Source organism: Rhinolophus sinicus, linkage group LG10, assembly GCF_036562045.2.
Source record: "Rhinolophus sinicus isolate RSC01 linkage group LG10, ASM3656204v1, whole genome shotgun sequence".
Taxonomy (NCBI): domain Eukaryota; kingdom Metazoa; phylum Chordata; class Mammalia; order Chiroptera; family Rhinolophidae; genus Rhinolophus; species Rhinolophus sinicus.
Window position 1 is genome coordinate 36,594,511 of NC_133759.1, and position 24,178 is coordinate 36,618,688.

At 37.9% G+C, this 24,178-nt stretch overlaps 1 protein-coding gene across 1 annotated transcript; it reads right to left on the reverse strand.

Annotated features, from left to right (window-relative positions):
• Positions 1–11,158: 11,158 nt before the first annotated feature.
• On the reverse strand, positions 11,159–23,529 carry DBR1 (debranching RNA lariats 1). Its single transcript, XM_019747810.2, has 8 exons — positions 23,186–23,529; positions 22,449–22,573; positions 20,341–20,421; positions 17,668–17,753; positions 15,708–15,932; positions 13,089–13,169; positions 12,685–12,830; positions 11,159–12,230 (listed from the first exon to the last, which is right to left on the reverse strand). Exons 1-8 carry the CDS (start codon positions 23,380–23,382, stop codon positions 11,537–11,539), a joined length of 1,635 nt encoding a protein of 544 aa, XP_019603369.2. The 5' UTR covers positions 23,383–23,529; the 3' UTR covers positions 11,159–11,536.
• Positions 23,530–24,178: the final 649 nt, after the last annotated feature.

The following is a 24,178-nucleotide window of genomic DNA, read 5'->3' on the forward strand; positions in this document are numbered from 1 at the left end:
CTTCCCGAAGGAAATCCTCAGCCCTGTATGAGAGTTGATAAGATGTGTGCAGCAACCAGCAGTCAGTCACTGGTACCTGGGACCTTTTCAGAATCACAGCCTAATATCATTTCTGAGTCTTCCTGAGGAGGCCTCTGCCATCTGAGCCACTTCCAGGAATGTCCCAGGGCCCCCAGATCCATCCCTTCAGCCTTCCCTCCGATGTGGACAGCAGAACTGCCATCCCTCCCTCCTACTCCCCAGTTTGCCTTATCTGGCCTGCACCACCCTAACTTTCTGTCTGTGTGAGCAGGTGCCACAGCAGCAGCTCCTCACCTGGACTCCATAGATCCCTAGAGGCTCCAAGGATGGGTGTCAGGAAACCCTGTATCCTGGGACCACAGCTTGCATCAGTCCCTTTATCGTGGGGGTCACTTATTCACAGCTTCTCCTACATCTCACCGGCCCTGAGGAATGTCCCTTCTCTTTGGCCCTCATAACATTTGAACAAGTCTGTTCAAATTATTCCAAATGTCTTCATCACACAGTTGCAGGGTTTCTCCAACCAGGCAGGCAAACCCTAGGAACCCCAATATAGATATCGAGTAGAGATGTACAAAGAGATAATTTATCTTAGAGCAATGGGTGGGTCTGAATACACTGATGACAGTCACATATGCATCCTGATATTGTCTACTTTCCTAGGAGTTTCTGCCTCCTGTGAGCGAGTTCCTGCTTCCTCCATTATAACGTAAGCCAGACTTGGTCAATCCAGTAGCCTACGGAGCATGGGTAATTGTAGCTGATGAGACCTTAGGAAATGTACATTGATGTAGCCTCAAACAAATCAACAGGATGGGAAATAAAACTCTGAATCCAATGTTCTTTTTATTTTACAATACTGTTCTTTGGATGTTTGGAGCTAGTATAAAGAAAAGGCAATAGAGGGAAGAAAACCATGGAACCAGAGCAGAGATTTCCCCACGTCTCCAGCCCTGCAGGTAACCTCAGATAACCTCAATTGGAAATAGTTCAATGTTTGGGCCTACACTCCCTCTGCTATAAAGGACCCACTGTATCAAGAAGGAAAAGTTAAAGGAATTTTTAACAATAAATATTTGTTGACCTTAATTATACGTGAAAATCGCACCTTTTAATTCTGTAACTTCTTTGAACTCCAATTTATTGCAAGAAGGAAATATTCAAGCCAACAATACTTGTCTTATTTACTTTGGAGCCCTTGGAACCACAGTTCCGGTTTTTAACATATTTGTTAAGCAAGTGAGACTGATAAACTTGTTAAAGCATTCAGCTATTAGCGCAAAAACAATACCCAAAGTGATACCTTATCAACATCACCAATTCCTTTCACCACTGTTCTGAAGCTGGAACAAAGACTGCAGACCTGCGTTTACATGAATGGAGATGAGATAGCTGGACAGAGGCAGTTCATTCAGAGTGAGAGGTAATCCATAGCCTAACAATTGGGAACCCGTAGTATAATAACTGAAGCCCATTGAGGAGTGACATTTTGACATTAATTCCTGAAAACCAATTTTTTCTTTTACTAAAAATCAGTGAGTTCATGCCACATAAGATCCCCTTGTCCTATGGCTAAATTTTAAACTGTTCTGCATTTCTAAGAATATGGCCTAGCCTTGTGTTTCTGGCAATAACTCAGCCATACCAGTCAAACATGCTGCTGTTTACAAAACCTTACATAGCTATCAAGAATGTGTTTCTGAGTTTGTTCTAGAAATTACTATGTTCATACATGTCATTTCCCCCCTTTTTAAATTTACTCGCAGGTAAATGAAGGGTTGGAGGGTAAGGGCAGGGAGATAAGGGAAAATAATTGTTCTCAGTGAAGCAATTGTACCCCAGACAACCCCCGTTCAGGCTGAAGAACAAGGTATGCAAGAAACCTACAGAAAGCAGTGGTGCCAGTCTGAGGCTGGAAGGCTGCTCGCAGGAGCTTTGTTTCTAAGTCTGTAAGTCAGTGCTTAGTTTCTTCTTTCTAAAAGGAATTGGAAATATCTTAGAGCCACCCTGTGCCAAGTGTCCATGTGGCAGGTGACCTTTATGAAGACTGAGTGGCTGTGAGAATGAGCATTACCCAATATGGCTGAAAAAAAACTGTTATGAACCGAATGTGTCCCCCCACCCTCACCACCACCACCAAAATTCCTATGGTAAAGTCCTAACCCCCGAAGTACTGGTGTTTGGAGATGAGGCTTTTTGGAGATAATTAGGTTTAAATAAGGTCATGAAGGTAGGATTCTTACAAGAAGAGGAAGACAGAGAGATCCGTCTCCAGGAGCATTCACTAAGGAAAGACCATGTGAGAACACAGTAGGAAGGAGGCTGTCTCTAAACCGAGAAGAGGGTCTTCTCCAGAAACCTGATCTTCATCTTGCTTTTGGACTTCCCGTCTCCAGAACTGTGAGCAATAAATGTCTGCTGATGAAGCCACCAGTCTGCAGTATTTTGTTATAGCAGCTCTAGCTAAGACAGAAGCTCCACAGAAAGCTGCTTCTCTTTAATCTCTTTCCACACGTCTTCATGAGAACCTGCTTTTGAGCAATGGGTGAGGTTGAAGTTGCTCTTAAAATTTAGAGAATTGAGACCGGGTCTCCAGTGGGGAGAGGGCCACTTCATCTGTAACAGAAACATGTAACAGGTGGAAGTCTCCTCCTTGCCTGAGACCTCTCTGCTTTTCCACACACCCCTCAATGTGTCCTCTTGTTATGCCTTTTCTCTTCCAAAGAGGTCTCCGGTCTCCCTTATCTCAGTGCCTGTCAATCACATGCACCCAGTACCCAATCAGAAATCAGGGAGTTATTCTTAACTCTCCTTTCCCCTCATGTACAAGCTCTGCTAGTTCAGGTCCTTCAAGAAGCAGACACCAAGACGAGATTGACTGTGCAAGGAAATGCCTGTGTGAGAGAAATAGGAAAGGAGCTGTGTAAGGCAAGGCAACTGTCAAATCACAGAGAGAAGCTTGGGCGGAAGTGTCCCAGGCTGCCTTGCTGAAGGCTATCCTTGTCTAAGGCAGGTTCGGGAAAGCCATCAGGGAGTCCTCACACCAAAGTCAGCCACTAGAGGAGTCCTATGTCTCCCCAGAGCAGGTCTACCTCAGTGTTCTTGCCACATGCATTCATTGCTGTGTGTGGAGAAGCCTGTGGGAGGAGTGGCCTAGGCACAACTCAGCAGCAGCTGGGACCTTTGGTCAGTTATGCTCCCTCCAGTTGGAGGTCCATAAGGCATATTCTTACGGCCGCTACAGTGCACCCCTGGAGCTAACAGATCTACTTCTCCACATAGTTTGGGGGGAAAGTTCTCCCATAGTTCCCATTGGCCCTTCTTCCAAAGGGAAAACTTATAAAGGAGGTTAGAGGGATGAAATACAGCACCTGTCACTGTAGTTGACCTCAGGCCTACAACTCATCTGCTCCCTCCTCCAATATCCATTCTGAATTCCCTTCACCCTCAGAAGTCACCTCATCAAGTGTCGGTAGCTTAGCTGGTTGTACAACTCACCTCCCTGCAGTGCCTGAACCCTTGATAGTGATACTCTTTCTCAAGTCAGGGTTGCTGCACAGGTTTGTTCATAGTTGTAAGGGGGCAAGGGAGTTCCAGGAGGCCCCAAGATGGATCTCTTAGGTTCTCATAGTCCTCTCAGCTGCTATTATGTAAAAGCAGCCTGACCTCCTCCTGCTGAGCGAGGTCAATTACTTGCTGGTCTCTGGGCACAAGAAGTCCGACATGCCTTGCACTGGATCCCTTGCAGTATTACCTGGCAAGAAACTACTCTTTTTGGGATCAGAACCTCCAACACTGAAGAGCTCAGATTTGTAGGGACAGAGGCACAAAATCCTCCAGCAGGTTATTATAAGTGGTGGTCAGTGGGGTCACTCCTATTTATACCCCTTGATTCCTGAATCCATGTACTCTTCCTGTTGAGAACAGAACACCCTATACTGGCCCTGAACTGATATATCGTTACATAAAGGATGACATTCCATTCTTTCAATGTTTTCTCCAAGCTAGCACTTTAGCTGTGCCTTTAGAAGGCCATTCCAGAAAAGTGAATGGTGCAATATGTGATATAACTAGTAGATCCCATGGTCATGGGCCCACTTCTGTACCTCTCTCACTCTAGCGATTCCCCTGGTCAAATGCTGTGCTATATGAGATTCCATGTCTGTGGGTCAGTCATTCCATAACCCCAAACAGTACTGTTGCTGAGGCTTTGCAGGCAGGAAAGGCAAACTCATACCTGGAATATTCATTCCTGTGGGAACGAACCATTGGCTCTTCCAATGGAAGGGGCCTGATGTAGTCAATCAACTGGGCAACAAGTAGCCAGTTGTTCTCCTCAAGAAATAGCCATATCAAGGATTCAGTGTTGATCTCTGTTGCTGACAAGTTGGATATTCAGAGGCAGCAATAGCTAGATCAGTATTCAGAAGTGGGAGTCTCTGCTGATGGACCAATTCATGGCCTCTATCTTTGCCACCATAGCCCATGGTGGCAGTTCTGGGCTGGTGACCAATTGCTAGACTGTCAGCAGGACATCAGTGTTCCTGTGAGGTATCTCACCGTTGCTTTAATTTGCACCTCTCTGGTAACTAATAAATTTGAACATTTCTTCACATATTAGTTGTCTGTTTTTCTCCTCTGTAAATTGCTTTTCATGTGCTTTGCTCATTTTTCTGTTGAGTTCTCTGCCTTTTTCTTACAAATCTAAAAACCCTTTATAGAATCTAGATATGAGTCTTGTGTTGGTTTTAAATACTGCAACTATCTTTTCCCAATATGTCATTTGGATTAATTTGTCTTTGGTATCCTCTTATTTTGTTAAATGATTTGTGTTTTGGGCATCTTTTTAAACACCTTCTTTACTCCTAAGTCACAAAAACAGTCCCCTACATTTTTTCTTTATAATTTCATAGAGGTTAAATAAAACACCAGTAGTCCTGAATTTGAAATAGAAGTACCACTATAAACTCATGAGGTATTTTGTTGTGTCTGTACACTTTTCCTAGCTCTGTGCATTGAAGAATCATAGAAACAATGACTAATCCAGTAGCAATTAGCAAACTTTATACCCAGATTGTGGTCTTGAAGTACCGTGTCTCACTAAGAGAAACAAGGGCTTTTGGGGAGAAATGGTTCATTCCAGGCCTGAGAAAGAAAAACTACAAGATGAATCTGAAATACATTTTCACAACAGATAGTAAAAAAGCTACTAGGGCCATGTCAAAATAATTTGGGAACCAACTTGAAGGGTTTTCTACTGAACAAAAAAATGACACTCTTAGCTTTAAAAGGTATACTAAATGCAACTGATTGAAACTCTGCAAATATGTTTAAATCTGTAGGTTCAGAATGATAATTTTTTCTTTTTTTAAATAATTTTTTTATTTTTCAGTTATAGTTGACATACAGTATTATATTAGTTTCACGTATATAACATAGTGATTAGACATTTATATAACTTGTGAAGTGATCACCCCAATAAATCTAGCACCCATCTGACACCATACATAGTTATTACAATATTATTGGCTATATTCCCTATGCTGTATTTTCCATCCCTTGACTGTTTTTGTAACTGGCAATTTGTACTTCTTAATCCCTTTCCTTTTTCACCCAGTCCCCTACCTCCACCCCCCCATCTGGTAAACATCAAAATGATCTCTGTATCTATGAGTTTGTTTCTGTTTCTGTGCCTCTTGATGAAGGAATACAGCACCACCAATGGTCTCTTGGATTTTACCTAAGTCTGATAAAGCATCTAAGTCTGATACAGAGAGTGGGGAATGTGTTGAACTGCACTAAGAGTAAAATCCAGACTGTGGGAAACTATACATCAAAAGACCTGTTATCTTCATTTGAAAAAGTATAAAGAAAAGAAAAAAAGATGGAAATGAATCCTGAAGATTAAAAGACACTTAAAAGATATAGCAATTTTTTTTAATGGACAAGACTAAACTCTAGTGTCTAGAATTGCACACAGATGAAAAACTATAAAGAAAGACAAGAAAGTAAGCTATAAAAGACAGGATAATGGATACTCTTGGAGGAAGGGAGGGTGTTTAGATCAGGATGGGGCACATGGCGGGACTTCTGGGGTGAATATTCGGCAATCTGAGTAGTAGCTACAGGGGCGTTCACCTTATAATGATTCCGTAACTATACATTGGTCTTGTGGGTGTTCTGATTCTGTGTTTTATTTTACTTTACAATTTTATTTTATAAAAAGAGCTAAAGATCCAGTGATTGGACTCCTCAATAGTAAGTCAGAGACTTACTCAAAAAACAAAGTAATAAATTCCCTATTGCATAAAAACTCCTATAAATCAGTAAGAAATAAAATTCCAATCTAGTAAAAAATTAGGCAAAAGCTATGACCAGGCAGTCCCCAGCAAAAGAAATACAAATAGATTTAAACATATGAAGACACTCAGCCTTACATGTAAGACCATTAAAGCTGCACTTGTATACCATTTTTCATCTCTGCAATGAGTAAATGCCTGTAGAGTTTAATAATATAAGGTTTTAGGAAAGGCGTGGAGAAATGATCACCTTTACACATTGCTAGGAGCATAAATTTGTACACCCTCAGTAGAGGACAGTTACACTATACTTATCGAAATTATAAACCAATGTACCCTGTGTCCAGCAATTCTATCACCAGGAATTTATCCTAGAGATCTAGTTGCACATGAGCAAAATGAAATCTATTTTCATTTTTATTGATTTTATTTTCAAAGGATTAGAAACAACCTAATGTCCATCAGAAGGGATTGGTTTAATAAGTTAAGATACACCCATATAATGGAATAATATATATCCATTAAAAAGCAAGGAAGACTTTTATATATGCACATGGAATCATCTCCAAGATATGTTTTAAGTGAAAAAAAGCACAGTAAAGAAGAGAATGTATGCATTGCCCCAATCTTTTTCAAAAGAGAGGCAAAAAGGAGAAATTCAACTGATAATGTTGGTTGACTCTAGGGAAAGGAACTAAAGGCCTGGGACAGAGGTGGAAGAGCTTTTTCATTGCATATACCTGTACTATTGGAATTGTGTACTGTGGGAATATATAAGCATTTCGGAGTGATAACATTTATAGAAAAACATTTGAGTATCTCAACAATGACTGATAAACCCAGGCTTATAATGAAAGTTCAGAAGTTTGATACAACTGAAGGATTCAGGAAATCACCAGGAATTTCCCACTTTCAATTCAATAATTTGATACATAAAGAAGTCCAAAGTAGACAAGGCAAAACAACTGAAATGCTTGCTTTGGAATCTTTTGATATGCTTCTCTACCCTTTCCTCGCCATATTTTATGTATTAAAAATAAAGATAGTGATTACATTTTGCAATGTTCTTTCTTGTTACCATACTTTGATATACTTTTAGGAATTGATTTTGAATTTTCTTCGTAGTTTTGCTACTATAATTTATATTAAAGTTTAACTTTCCAGATTTGTTAAATGATCAGAATGTAGTCAGTGCTTTCTCCAAGGTGGTTTGGGATAATTGCTAGTTGTTGATTTGGCAAGCATTAACACCTTTACAACGTTAAGCTATCACATCCAGAATCATAAACTATTTCTCCATTTATTTAAATATTAAATGATTTCCTTTAATGCAGTTTAAAATTTTTCTTTATTGAAATCTTCTGCATTTTTTGATAAGTTAATTTCCAAAAATGTTATCATTTTTGTTCTTGCTATGTTGTTCTCTATAATTTTTTTCCACTGGTTATTACTGTTCTAGAAAAATGATTTTTAGTTCTTTTTGTATCTAGTAAACTTTTATTGACCTTGTTAATTTGTATGAACCTTCTTATTTTGCTTTTCTCCTTTCTATAATCTGCATATACATGGTCTGCAAATAATGATGTTTCCTTTCCAACCATTGTGTCTCTTATTTTATAGCTTTGACCAAGACCTCCAGTACTGTATTAAACAATATGTGTGAATCAAATGTCCCTTTGATTTGCTCTTATAGTAAGTACCATGTTCCTCTCATTTGTCAAACTGCTACAGTTGGAATTTCACAATTTTTGATGATTATTTCATGAATATTAATTTTCTTCACTGTACTATAATCTCCATGAAGGTAGGAATTACACCTGGTACTTTCACCATTGTATCCCTAGGTATATTGCCTAGGACCTATTCATCTCAAGTATTTCTTGAATGAATAAATGAGTGGCCTAAGCTGATAATGAAAAAATAAAGAAAATCATAACAGATGAGGGCTTTTCTTATCTTGCTTTTTCCTCCCCTATTCTAACTACAAGTTCATTAACACTCAGCATAGGTATCACTCACATATTTTGTTTGCAGGCACCAAAACTCATGTTGGCTACATTAAGCAAAAGGGAAATTTATTGGAAGGAGATAAAGAGATTGGGATTTAGGGATTAGAAGATAAAAGGAAGGCTGAAACACTAGGCTAAGAAAAAAGCAATTCTGAGGTGTAGAATAGATAATAGAAACTACAAAATAATTTTGTCCAGGCACTGCTACTAGAACTAATGAGTGCCAACCATTTTTTTTTCATTTATAAATCATGAATTTTTATTTTTTACAGATGTGTTAACAATCTTTATTGTAAGTAGGAAAATTATGACTGAGAACTATTTTATTTCCTTGGAACAGATAGGGAGTAAATGTTTCTACCTGGTGCCATAGAAAACAGTACATATAAATAAAAAGGCAGTGTTTCTTTTTGTTTATATCATGTCACTTACTAGTAATTGTGTACATATGTGAAAACTATTGGTTTGTAGAATATGTTAATTTTACCTTATTATTTACTACCTTTCTTTATGTACTCATTTTACTGTATTCGTTTTAATTTCCTTATGCTTTCCACCTAAACTATCAGGTCATTTGAATATGTGACAAGAAAAAAATTCTGAGATGTTCTACGTTAAAATTATAGCTGCCTGAAAGAGAGACACAGAACAGTTAACCTGTAAATAGCTGTAGACCAGCCCTCTCAAAAAACTGCTCACATTCATGTATATCTGATGGAATTTAGGATTAATCTTCAGGTGGCTATTTCCAGGATTACCCAAAAGAGAATAGCCAAGCACCATAGAACCCCTGGAACCTTTCTCATTTGCATGTGTATTTTCCAATCTGCTGTTCACAGCTAATCCACAGGAGCTGGTACTTCCTCCTTATGGACCCTGCTGTGCCTATCCCAGAACTATCCCCGCTTCACCTCTCCCATCTCCTTTGTCTAGAGCTAATGCAATCTTTCTTCCCCTTACTTGAGTATAAAAACGTTTGCAAAACTCTGGGTTGATAGACATGTCTTTCCTACTTAGCCATGCTGCTGCTGGAGGTTTAGACTCTAAAAGGGACCAAAAGTTTTGCCATTTAGGATTTTGTTCAAATTCTAATACACGAATGCATCCCTTTTGCAATTCTGACTCCTCCTTGGTTTTTTTTCTTGTGTTGTCTAATTGTTTTATTCTTTCCACCAATACAAGGTTAAAATGTAATGGAGGTAATGGGTAACCTTGTCTTGGACAGGAATGCTTATAGCGAGTGCCTCCCTGTTCAACAAGATACTAGACTGTACTATTTTTTAAAAAAATCAAAATTGACCCTTGAATTTTGCCCTTTCATCATCCATGGAGATAATCATGTTTGTCCTTAGATCTATTAATACGTGAATTATATGGTTCCTAATATTGAATTGTCTTTGTATCATGCTATATTACCTGAAAAATGTACTATAGATTGTTTGCTAATATTTTATTTAAGACTTTTGCATCAATATTGATATGTGAGTGGCTTGTGGTTTTTTTGTGTGCAATCATTCTCAGATTCAGGTATCAGCTATACTTGCTTCATAAAAACTGTAAACTTGCCTTCATTTTCTATATTTTGGAACTGTTTGCATAATATTAAAAATTGTCTGGCCTTTAAAAGGTTAGTGTCTTCCTGAAAACATCGGGGCCAAGTGATTTTTATGGGAGTAAGCCTTTCATAACTTTTTGTCCTTTCTATGGAAACTTAATTTTTCACTTTCCATCTCTACTTAAGATGAATTTCAGGAAATTCTATTTTCTGAGGAAATTATGCATCCATTTATCAAATTTATTATACCAAGTTATACAGAGTAATCTTATGTTTATTTGAATGTCTTGTTTCAGTGGCTATTTCTCTCATTTATTTGTTTTTTGGTATTTGTGCTTTCTTTTTTGATTCGGTAAGCTAGAGAGTTGTCTTTTTTTTTTAAGAACCACCATTTATTAACTAGTACTTATATCTAACTACTTTCTCTTTTTATCTTTATTAAGAATTTCTGGGGGGAAAAACACAAAATGTCAGAATTTGTGGGATTCAATTGTCCCCATTACTGATGGGGACATTCATAGTTTTTAAATACTTTATGTAAATAATGAGAATTAAAAGAACTGAATTAAGTATTCAACTCAAAAAAAGAAAGTAAACAAAAAATGGAAGGCAATAAAGATAAAAAACCCCAAGTCCTAGACCTTTTTCAAGTCACATGCTGACAAGATGGAAGCTAACTGTCAGGTCATTCTAGATTCCCTTCTGGATTTGCACTGCTATGGGATGATGAGATCCTGGAACAGTCTTTGGATTCCATGGCTCCTGATCCAAAATGAAGGGCAACAATCTCCTCAGGTGGCCCGGGCATTTTAACCAGAGACAGGACAGAGGTGTGTTTTTCCACATGGCTCTTTAAAAATACTTTAATACTAGCAATCCATTACGCAGCATGAAGGGCAACATTTGTGCAACTCAGTCCCTAGTAATTAATTAGTAATTAATTAATTTGTAATTAATACTAAGCTGAACTATCCCCAAAATGACCTATATATTGAGACCTATATAGTAACTATAGTCATATTAAAATAAAGCCTAAAGCTAAAATACAATATGCAAAAGTCAACAGTTATATTAATCTCAGCAATTCAGTGCAAAATTTTGTTTACCAATTTTAGTATTTAAAGCAATTTATTTCCTGAAATCTTATCTACCATCTTCAATTTCAATTATATTCGACAGACATTAAGAGCTGAGCAGGGAAAATATTTGTAACAAATGAAAAGAAAGCATACATAATTATATATACAATAATGGCTTAACTTTGTAAAACGAAATGTAAATATGCCGTATTTTATTCACCAAAGTATTTATAGTGGTAGTAACTCATGGAAGGCAAAAATCCCTCTTACTCATCTTTATAGTGCCATTTAATAGAAGAGTGCCTGATACAAAGTAGGTGTTCAATACGTTTTTGCTGCAAAAATTAAAGTAATATCTGTCTTCAAAAAAAAGGGTTCTCAATCAAGTAAATACATGAAATTTTAATGTTTGTGTCTGAAACATACAAAGGCATAAAGGCAAAGTCAATAATAACTAAAATTCTCTATGTAAGTTCATTATTACAAAGTTAAGTCTTGAGTAAAAAATCCAACTTTAAAAATATGGTCTTAAAAATCACATATCTACATATATACTAAGACAAGTCAGTTGTTTTATGCTGCACCATCATCATCCACTGCAGCATAAATGGCTTGATTCCTCCGCTTAATTTTCTTTCTTTGTTCAGGTTCATGTTCATCACTCAGCCTCTTCAGTGGCACTTCGGTTAAGTCTTTCCCATCTCCCGACTCCACAGCCTCACCAGGGTTCCCCTCTCTGCCAACTGGCGAACCTAGAGTATCATCAGAAGATACAAACATGGAACCTGGCAGGATCCTGACATCAGAGAAGCTTGCAGAAAAGTCAGAAGCTTGATCAGAAGAACGTTCTACAGATGGTGTATTCATGTCACTATGTGCACTTACAAAACTATCTTCATCTTCCTCTTCTTCATCTAACATGATTTCATCTGGATTAACAGAGGACAGGCCAGACGTGTCTGTGTTACATTCACTAGGCTCTTCTCCAGAGTCATTGCTCTCCCCTTCCTCCTGCTCTTCGTATTCACCACACAAGTGATGTTCCTCCTTGGCCTTCTGAAGACTGATATTAATGTCTGTGATGCCAAGTTTGGCACAAAATTCAGTAGTCTGAGGATTGATCCTATGAACCAACTGCATTTGTGTCTGTGGCTTGCTTGGGTCATAACAAGGGGCCGTCACGCTAAAGTTACATGGAACTTTGAGGTCATGATTCAATTTTTCCAATACTTCATTCATAGCTTCTTCTGTTGCACTATAATCCCACCTATAAAAGTCCAAAACAATAGCCTTTTATATTTTATCAGCCTCAGCTACTAAATGATGAAATCTAACTAAGGACTTCAGGTGCAAGGATAAAAAATAAACCATTTCTCAAAATGCCAGTCAGTAAAATTATAGTTAATTTAGCAAAGGAGCATTTTGAAATAAAAACAATTCTTAGAAAAAGCTGTCCTTAACTCACACCCTAAAGCAAGTATAAATTATTTTAATGTGTGAACCAAATCTCTACCATATTATAGCTTTGTGCATACTTAATCACTTACACACTTAATTTGGGTTGATGCTCAACCGTCCACTTTCTTATAAACCTTGAATTGTTCTTACATTCATTTAACAGTAATTCTCTTAATCAAAAGTGGGGGGGAAAAAAGGGTGGTTGGGGGCACAAAAACTACGCATGCAATGGGAGGGCAAGTCCTAAATAAGGTCAGACTTACCTTGTATGCAGGCCATTATTTTCAGGCATATTCCACAGGCGCGCAGTCACATTAATGAGCTTGTTAGTAGCCCTGAGAATGGCGAGCCATTCATTGTCATACTCTAAGTAATCAGGAGCACTGGAATCATGATCTACTTCTAATACCTATGGGAAGAAATTGGTAATTTTAAGAAATATATACCTATTTTTATTATTCTAAGGATTTCAATAAAACAACAAAATTGTTTAACATTTTAATTTAGTAGCCTAAAAATATTAACGTAATGTAAACATTTCCAAAGAATTTTCAGAATACGTACGTTACAGAAAAGCACAAATAATGTAGGAAAGGAAAATTAATTTATTTTTTTAATCATTGGAAGAGTAAAACTATATTGTAAAGTTATTTCATTTTCTTTTTACCTGAAGAAAGTCTCTGTGTGGTAAGCATTTGTCCAAGGCTAAAAATTTGGTTGCTTTGGCAATCTGTTCTTTATCCGTGGCCTAGACAATATGAACCATGATTTAAGGAAGAATGTTAAAACATCACAGGTAATTCATGCATTGATAGGATGAAAATAATCTTTGTTACACATACCCCTAAGTTGTGTATCAAAGAAACAACTGTTACTTTTCCAAAGCAAGTTAGTTCGTTCTATACCCACTTGTACAACAATGGGCACTTAAAACTCTAGGCTTCAATTACCTTACAAAACACAAAACAGAAACGAATGATGACGATGATGTTAAATCAAAGCATCTAACACAAGGATTAAAGATAACAGAAGGGCTTAAAAGTAAATTGGCAGATAAAATTTTTTGAAGAAATCACAGAAAAAACTCATCATTACCTTGGCGTAGGGAAAGATTTCTTAGACTCAACATCAAAAGTAGATGTGATATATTCAAAGAATGAAATACTATTCAACAATAAAAAATGGATGAAATACTAGCACATGCTACAACATAAATGAAACTCAAAAACAAGCAAAAGATGAAACCAGATGCCACAGACTATATATTTTATGGTTACATTTACATGAAAGGTTCAGAAAGGGCAAATCCATAGACACAAAGCAGATTAGTGGTTGCCTGGGGCTGAGAGTGAGAACAAGGATTGACAGCAAACAGACACAAGGATCTTTCGGAGTGATGGAAATATTCTAAAATGGGATGATGTGATATTTGTACTAAAAAAATAATCACTGAATTATATACTTAAATGAATTTTAGGGAAGTTATATACCAATAAAGCTATTTTTAGACAAGTGAATTGTCAGAAAGAAACATGGTGGGGAGGGAGGGGTCAAAAGCAGGAAGGTCAGTAGAAAAGTGACTCCCTAAAAACAGTGAAGCAAATGGAGGAAAAGACAAGGAAGCAAGCTATGGGACATCCTGCTGAGGACCAGGTATCAATTCAGTGCTGATGAGGGACTGAAAGAGGTGAAGGCACTGACAGTACAGGCCGATATTGGCAGCTGGGCAATTCTGAAGAAAGGTGATCTTTGGTGTTGGAGAAGGGGTTGAAAGAGAAGAGTGGCCAAGTCAGGAGGTTGAAGAACCAAGAAAAAGGGATCAAGTATGTCATTAATGCAGAGATAAAAGTCTCTGAGGTTGACAACAGAAGATGGAGTGGGGGGAAAGTAGCAAATCAGATACTTCAATAAAAATCCAAGAGTGTCAGGAGCCTTACAAGACAGAAGAGAATAACACGGATGTTGAAAAGGTGACTGATATAAATAGATGACTTGGATTTTGGTACTGGCCCAAAGGAAAATGAAAGGAGTAAGCTTGCCTCCTTCTCCCAGTAAATCTGAGGATAAGTCTACTCTAGAATGGGCCTACAGGAATGTTTCCAGAGAGAACCTTCCAAACAGTGTTTGAGGAACACCGTTAAAGTGTACCTCTACCACAGAAAAGTGTTTGGTCAAGTAAGTTCGGGAAGCACTGCACACCACATGCCACTGTTGGATAAAGGCCACACCCACCAGTACATTAAAGACTCAGAAATTCTACAGAAGCTTCTGAGAAAAAGCAAACTCTGTTAACCCAGCATTTTCTAAACATTTGCCCTTTCAAATTCTTTATGGGAAAGTCAGAGCTCTGTCAGAATTGGAGGTGAAAGTAAGAACCGCATATTTCCATAAGAGCCTAATTGTAAGTATATATTTATTCTCTACCTCCCATCAAGCACCATGATCCATGCAGTTAACCCAAGAAAAACTCTGGGAGTCATCCTAGACTCTCTCCTCCCTCTGTCACCAAATCCTGATGATTCTACTTCCACTCTCTCTCCAGACCCTGCTTCACCGTGTTGCCTCTTCTCCTTAGGTTAGAACCTCATCTGTTGCTTAAAGAGCTTCCTCTGCCTCCTATTTTACATTACTTCAATCCATATGTAACACTGCTGCCAAACTAATCTTTCTAAAATGACAATCTGATTTCATCATGCCCCAACTTTCCCCATTACCTTCTGGTAGAAACCCAAACTCCAGAGCACGGCCCAGAAGGCAGTTAGGATCTCGTTCCATCCAGCTTCCTCTCTCGCCATGTCTCAGCCACTGGAACTATTAGGTTGGTGCAAAAGTAACTGCAGTTTAAAAGGTTAAAAATAATTGCAAAAACCGCAATTACTTTTGCACCAACCTAATATAATAGCTGCGGTTCTCCCAAGGCACCATGTTTCCAGACCCCTAACCTTTGCACACACTGGCCCCTCTTCCTAGATTACCCTTATAATCTGCTTCTTCCTGGCACCAACAATCCCTTTGGAAAAGCTTCTCTACCGCTTCATCTCTCTGTCCACAGCCCCATCTCACCATAGTCTGGCTCAGATGCTCCCACAGTACCCTCGCACATTTTGTCACAAATTTGTTACACTATTTTACCATTGCTTGTTTGTCTCTTCCCCCCACTGGATACTGAGTTACTCATAAAAGGAAAGGTATCTTTCATTTCTTTCTCTAACTTTAAAACTGTGCATAGCCCATAGACGTTCAAGAAGTGTTCGCCAAGTGAAAGAATAAATACTGTGTTCTCTACCTGATGCTGCATCAAGGCTGCAAACTTCACGTGGAGGTGTGCGGAGAACCAGTACGTAGGTTTTAAGTGCTCTAAAAGCTCCGAGGCAGCAGGACTTCCTAAGGTGTTGTTTTCTACTTCTTGTCGGAAAAAAGACTTCATCTTAAGAAGCTGCTTCTTATTTCCATAATGATATATACTTCTTGGCCAATCATGAGATAAAAATATGTCCATAGGCTGCTTCAGCTTTAACAAAAAAAGAAAACTCTTAAAAACAGATTAACCACAAGCAAATCCGGTCTCCCTTCCCTCCACCATCACCCAAACATGTACCCACTTAGGTCTCTGAATTTCCATGTAATTCATCCTGAGGATACTTTCTTATTTATTAAGGAAGTCACAGAAATACTGAGCTGTTCATTCATGGAGGTAAAAAGAAACAGCTTTCTTTCAGTCTTACAAGTCACCCTTATTTTCCGGCAGGGCAGGTCAACAAGACACACTTTGATTAGACTGCCAATCAGTTATGGTCTTTAGCAGTGGATTTCTGAAATACATAACCATTGTTCCTTTCCCTTTTTGGTAAAGAAACTACTGCTTTAAGATCCAGAGACACCAGATTTCTTGAGACCTCTAATGTAAATGATACCCCACCTTTTTTTCCTAATGGACTCACATAGCACCCACCAAAAAAACTATTCACTGAGTAAGTTATATTTGAGGTATTTAAGGTAGCTGGTGTCTTCATGGAGGGGATAAAAAATATACTCCATACTTTACTCATCCCTAGCATCTTCAAGTAATCTGAAATGAAACAAATACTTGGAAAACTAAATTAAAATGACTTAAGTGTCTGAGAAAATACAAAATATAAGAAACGATCACTGACATGTGGTATATAAACCAAAAACAACAAAAGAACAAGACAAACAAAGAAACGATGACTAACCACTGAATAAGTGGTATGGGTAAGAAGTGCAATGAAAATTCAGAGAAGGGTGATGACCTTCAACTAGAACACTGGCTGGGAAGTGGTATCAAAGTTGGGTCTTCAAAGACTGGCAGGATTTAGACTAGTGAAAGGGAAAAAGCTCTCAGAGTAAAGGAATTGTTGTGAATAGGCAATAAAGAAATGCCCATGAGAATCCTGCTCCCAGAGGCTGTCTGGTATGATGGGAAGGGCCTAAGTCCACTCAGGCAGGCTCTACCACTTAACTACTTGACAAGTCTTGGGCACCTTACTTACCTATCTGAGCCTTGGCCTCTCATTCTTAACATGACAAAGTTAGAGTAACACCTGCCTCACAGAATTTGAGTGGTGATGATATGAAACGTGTGAAAACTGCTTAGCCTGGTGTCTTTTAATAGGTTGTCAAACAAAAAACCTAGTTTCATCTACTTTCCAGTTAAGCCAGTGTTTCAACACCACCTTCATGATTTTCCCATTATCTTCTGTCATCTTTACTACTATTTATTTTCTACTTAATACCATTATTTAAAATAAAATATTTTAATATTTTTCTTTTTTTGTTTGTTTATAAATTTTATTGGGGAATATTAGGGAACAGTGTTTCTCCAGGGCCCATCAGCTGCAAGTAGTTTTCCTTCAATCTAGTTGCAGAGGGCGCAGCTCAGCTCCACATCCAGTTGCCATTTTCAATCTTTAGTTGCAAGGGGCGCAGCCCACCATTCCATGCGGGAATTAAACCAGCAACCACCCAATATTTTCTTTAAAGTATCACTTTATTCCAATACATATTCATTAGCCTTACCCTAAGTAATAATATCTGAAATCATGGATTAAATGTTTTATTACTTACTAAAATAAATTTACGACCATAAAATAATTTAAATGTTCATCTGTGAACCTCCTAAAACCAACTCGAGATCCTATTCTTCTCGGAAGTAGTATACCAAAATGATCAAAATACATTTTGGTACAGAATTACTTTAAGTCTGCTGTAATGTACTTTTGACATACCTGTTTTAATTTATACACTTCAATGCTTCTCACATGGTATATACTCCTTACTGTAGCTGAATTATAAGGGGGGCACTCAAAATGACCTTAAATTGAAGAAGAGAAATAAGCTGTATTCAATACCTTTAAATACTGCAAATATAGATACATACAGGTATACACACTTCCCCAAAACTTTGTCATCAACACTTTTGGTTCTTAAAAACTTAATAAAAAACACTGCTCTTAATATGCTGGTATTTTCCACTAATAAGCGGTCTCAAACTACACATGTAAATAATCAGGTGCTTGTGATTTTTCAAATTAAATTACATTTAATTTTAGAGTACATTGTTTATTTGCATAGTTTAAAGTTTAAAAGATATCATCAGAAAGGCATAGAGTAAAAAGTAGTCGTCCTAGAGAGGACCAGTAGATGCCTAGGGCTGGGTGGGAGCAGGAGTTAACCACAAATAGGCACAAAACTTTTAAAGATGATGTAAATGTTCTAAATCTGGGTGGTGGTAAAATCTGGATGTATAACTATAAACTTACTAAAATGATTGAATTGTACTTATAATGGTATATAAATTTTACCTTAAATAAAGCTGCCAAAACAAAGGGAGGGGCCCTCCTATTCCTGTCCCCCAACTATTAGTAACCCTAACTAAAGGCAGCTAGTGTTAATCAGGTTTTAGTATTTTAGTCCAGGGATATCATCTATGCATATAATACACCTATTTCTTTATCCTTTTTGTTTTTACACAAATAGCAGTCTACATTATACATGTTCTGTGCCTTGTTTTTTCACTTATTTTGGAGTTCTTTTCATATTACTTACACAGAGCTGCTTTTTTCTTTATTTTTTTTTAATGGCTTCATAGCATTACATTGAAGTTATACCGTGATATAGTTAACTAGTTCCTCACCTTTTGTTATTACAAAACTGAAATAAATAAATTTGCATACATCATTTTGTGCTTGTTACCATATATATCTGTAGATATACCTGAAAATATACTGTGTTTCCCCGAAAATAATACCTAGCCAGACAAGCAGCTCTAATGCGTCTTTTGAAGCAAAAATTAATGTAAGACCCAGTCTTACATTAAGTCTGTTGTAATGTACTTTTGACATTTGACCGGGTCTTACATTAATTTTTGCTCCAAAAGACGCATTAGAGCTGCTTATCTGGCTAGGTCTTATTTTTGGGGAAACACGATAACAGAACTCCTGGGTTAGAGTACTTTTATAATGATTTCCACAGATATTACCAATTTTCCCTCCACAGAGTGGTTCCAATCTACACACATACCTGGCACATAGAAGACAGCCTATTTTTGTATGCCCATGCCAGTAGTTTAGAATTACGAACAATGCAGCAACGAACAGAGTTGTGATTTAACAGCTACATTGAGGATATAATTTTCAGCCACCCAATTTAATTCAAGAAATTTTGAAATCAATGTGAATCCAAGCTATTCCTTTAATTTTAAAATCAAGGTATAATTCATTCAGATACAATGATGAATAAGTACCGCGTGGAACACAGCTGACCCTTGAACAACATGGTTTGAACAATGTGGGTCCACTTGTACATGATTTTTTTTTTTTTTCTAAAATATCTGTACTGTTGATCCACAGCTGGGAATCCACAGATGTGGAGGGCCAACCATATGCATTGATCTATACCATTTTATATAGGGGACTGGAGTATCCACAGATTTTGGTATCCACATCAGCAGTGGTTGGGGGTGGGGGAAGGGTGTCCTGGAACCAATTCCCCATGGATACCAAGAAACAACTTAAGTTTTGAGGGAGTCAAAAGTTATAAGCAGATTTTTGACTGCACAAGGATTGGTGACCCAACCCCTGCACTATTCAAGGATCAACTGTACTTATACAATGGAAAACTATTCACAAATTAACATGAATAGTTACATGTACCATCCTGGATTTCAAAAACATATTAAACAAAGAAACAAGTTACAGAAAAAGACACGAAAAATGATACATTTATATGAAGTTTAAAACATGCTATATGATAAACTGTTTAAAGCTGTTACATATATGGTAGTAATATAAAATAATCAAGTGAATGATAAAAACTAAATTCAGAATACTGACAGCCTGGTGAGGAGAGGGAGGGATAAAAGGAGAGGAATGGGACTAAAGACAGATGATAATGAACTACAATTGTATTTGTACTGTTTTATTAAAAATCAAAACTAAAAATGGCAAAATACTAAGACTTGATAAAGCTTGACGGTGGATATACACATAATACATCCTATTGTTCTCTATATTTTCATATGTATAAAGCATTTTAAAATATAAATTTAATAATAAATTAGTTCATAGAAGAAATCCAATGAAAAAGTCAAACTACCATGTTTCCCTGAAAATAAGACCTACCCAGACAATCAGCTCTAATGTGTCTTTTGGAGCAAAAATTAATATAAGACCTGGTCTTATTTTACTATAAGACTGGTATGATATGATATGATATGATATGATATGATATGATATGATATGATATGATACCAGGTCTTATATTAATTTTTGCTCCAAAAGACGCACTAGAGCTGATTGTCTGGCTAAGTCTTATTTTCGGGGAAATACGGTATATGTTATACTTAAATTACTCGGGGGCATGCAAGTTCTAAAGTTTAAAAATGATTCTCAGAACAATACCTTTTCGATAGTCATGAGATTTGAAGATACCAGATATTCCACCAATCCTTACACCTCGGTATTTTACTACACCTGCTAAACCTGAAAAATTACACAGTTACATAAGATTAGTACAGGCAAAAGCAATCTCTTTACTAACTGAATGAACAGTTTAGATGCCTAGAATTCCATGCAGTCCTAAAATTATTTGAAAATTAAGTATCATGATGAAGTTACTCTTTTACATAGCAATATGCCAACAATATATAAGGTAGACTAGGGAGGGGAGGCCTAGAAGCAGATCAGGCAAGAGACTAAGCAGAAAGAAAAAAACAAATGAGATAGGATGTGTTAAGAGGGAAATAGACATCAATTGGTACCTAATGGAATATGAAGGTTGAGGTGGGGGAACAGGGGAGTGTCTTATGATAGATTATGTTATATATCTGAAAGTCAAAAGGTATAAGGGATAAAGAAGCTGGAGTTTCTGTATTTCATTTCTGATTGATCATCTTCAGACAATTTCACCTTTTCGTAATATTGCAGTTGTCAAAAGATGCTCAGTAATGAAGTACAGAAGCTAAATTCTTGAATTATGTTATCATCAGTAGAAACACCTATAAAGATTTAAGTAAACAGACGAAAGGACTGTATAGTTTAAAGGGACTAAGACTAAACCTGAATCTAACCAGGTCTATAAATCTAAATGCAGCTTATAGGCAATGAAAAGGATAAAAGGAAGATGTTAAACAACACAAGGAATTCAAATACCTAAATCCAGAATGCAGGAAATTATACAAGAAAATTTCCCATTTTTTTCAACAAATAAGTGGCACAGGAAGGGGGGGAAGACAGAGAAAGAAAGGGAACAGTTATAGCCTAAGAGACTTCAGAATCATGACAAAATGCGTGGACCTTGTTTGGATCCTATTTGAACAAATAATTATAAAACAGACATCTTTGTGATAATCAGGGAAATATAAATATGAACTAGGCAACAGATAATAAGGAATTATGGTTACTTTAGTTCGGTATAATAATGGTACTATAGTTGTATTTTTAAAAATCCTTACTACTTAAAAATATGTACTGAAGCATTTACAGGTGACATAATCTCATGACTGGGATTTGCTTTAAAATACTCCAGTCACCTTCTCCCACAATAACGTTTAGGAGGAGAATGGATTGAAATAAGGATGGCAGAATAATAGTAGTTGAAGTTGGTTAATAGGTATAAATATTCATAACACAGGTATCCCCCGTTTTTCCAAAGCTCTTATTATACCGCTTTGCTTTTATGAAAGACCTACATTAATATCTGTTATTGCTAACTGAAATAAATTTGAAGAGGATTTTTGCTTTCAGGAAAAAAGGCAAAAAGCCAAAATAGCGTTCAGCATTTGTCTTGCAGTGAGCCTTATAGAGGCAGCACGCACCCCAGGCAGCGGGAGTGGCCCTGTCAAGCTCCTTCCCCAGGAACTACACGCAGCATCTCAGCATCAAGCTGCCTTAGCTTTGAACTGTGTCTGAGCATCTGTGCTTTACCTCAATTTATTTTGCGCATCCGTTAGCAAGCTGTGTCCTGAGGTATCAGAAAAGCCTATGAGAGCTCATAAGGCAGTTATAATTAGCGTAAAAATGGATGTGATTAAATGTATTGCTACGATTTAGTAGTTTATTTCCTGGGTCTGGGAACACTCACAACTTTTCCATGTAAATTAATGGTGATTGTTTTTTTTACACCATTTCGGCTTATGAAAGGTTTCATAGGAATGCTTTACTGTCAGATAGTGGGGGATACCTGTACTATTCTCTATTTGTGTTTGTGTTTAACAATTTCCATTATAAAAAATTTATTTGTTTTTAATTTAATAAAAAGAGTGGGGAAAATTCAGGGATTGCAAATAGTGTGTAAGATCTTTGCAGTTATATTAACTATTACTTAAAACACTAGATGAAGCATGGATATATTTTCATGATTGCCTACTTAAACTATTTTAATTACATTTCCATGACTAACTATTCAAATTAAGAGACATACTCAAAACACAATACGTGCCCATCTAGTATATAAATCTTGACAGACTTTTCCATCCCATGGAACCAAAAACTTACCCAGGAGCACATACCTAAATAATAAATGTTTGGTGCTACCCAGCCACCGTAGGGTAACTCTTGCAAGTGATTTGAGGCTTCATGGTTTCCTCCAATGAAGATTGTGAGAACTGGGGCCTTCTTCTCTCCAGAGTAATACCTAGAACATAAGAGTAAAGTTGTCCGTTGGCATAGCAGAAATTAGGCACAGCGAAAAGCCATTAGACATGTCTATACACCTAATTAGGCATAACAAAAAAGCAAAATAAGGTCCAAGGGAAAAATCTGAACTCATCCTAAAAAGTTAGCAAGTTCTTGCTAAAGGAATTGCCCATCCTTGCCCTTAAGAATAAAGGGCTGCCACCTTGGGTTTCAAGCCAGTGAGGTCAACAACTTTGTCAGTTCCCTGTTATAACCTTAGCTTTGAGACCGGGAACGAGCCCAGGGCAGGCGTCCCATAAAAACTCCAGGATCATTCCATGAACTGGTCCCCGAGTCCTATCAAGTACAAGGTGGATTAACCTGCCAGCTTCTTCCTTCAGGTTTGCCCTCAGACTGCGACCCCTTCCCCAACAGACAGGTGAAAAACACAGGTGAATGAACAGAAGAAAGTGACATTTACTAAACGCCGGTTCCTAGAAGCACAGAGTGAACAAAAACGGGAACTAAGGGAGACAGCCAGTCAGTGGCAGAGGGGACTCGAACCCAGTCCAGCTGCTCTTGCTAATCACACCTCGCACCGCCGGGCCAAGGACCCGGCCGCGCACCTCACCTGTAGAAGGTCTGCATGTGGCGGTACTTGGGTGGCACCGCCATGCAGCGCAGGTCCGCCTCGTTGCGCACCGCCTGGAAGTCGCCGCAGCACAGCAGAAGGTCTATCGGCCCCGGGCCGCGCCGCTCCGCCAGCGCCAGCGTCTCATAGATCTTGTCCAGCTCGCCGTGGCAGCAGCCGGCCACAGCCACCCGCATCCTGCCGGCCAGAGGTGGGGAGCGCGGCCCGCAGCCCCCGAGAGCACAGCAAGTCCAGGCCGAAGAGCAAAGACCGGGAGGATTGCTCAGCTCCCGCCAACATTAACAGAGATGCCGCCTCGTTGACACTCCTGCAACATAACTCACTTCCGGTTCCCAAATCTCGCGAGAGAGGGATCGGGAAGGCTCGGTTAACCCTAAGATTCCAGAGAGCCTTCAGATGGACCCCGGCTTTGCCTGCCTTCGCGGATTTTCAGTTTTAACAGCCTGGCAGATAATAAAAATCACAACCAGAAAAAAAAAAAAAAAGAAAAGAAAAGAAAAGAAGAAATAGTTTAGTGTGATAAAATTCAATGAAGCTAAACAAGTGAACGGATGCGATTGGCTAATTCTCTAACACCAGCCTCTCAACAGCACAGGTAATTGCCTGAAAGTGAATTAGAAGTTAAACACAATTTCTTTTTCAAAGAAACCGAAAATAAAACTAATTTAAAAACTGAGGATTTTTAAAATTATCGCCACGAAGAGTTTCTAAAATTATCAGTTTTTTGTGTTGTTTGTTTTTTTCTTCTTTAAAGGGGCCAAGTACTCTTCATTTTCCTAGCAAATTGTTGTTTGCATAACTTAGACTGCAAGCTCAACGAAAGCAGATGAATGTCTCCAAAACGCCCAGGAGGGAGAAGTACCAAATGACAATTGAAGAAGAGTGGCCAAGACAGAACCAAGCAAACAAATAAAACACCTCTGGCAAATCTAATCAAGATAATACAGAGAATAGTTAATCTAACTCTGTACA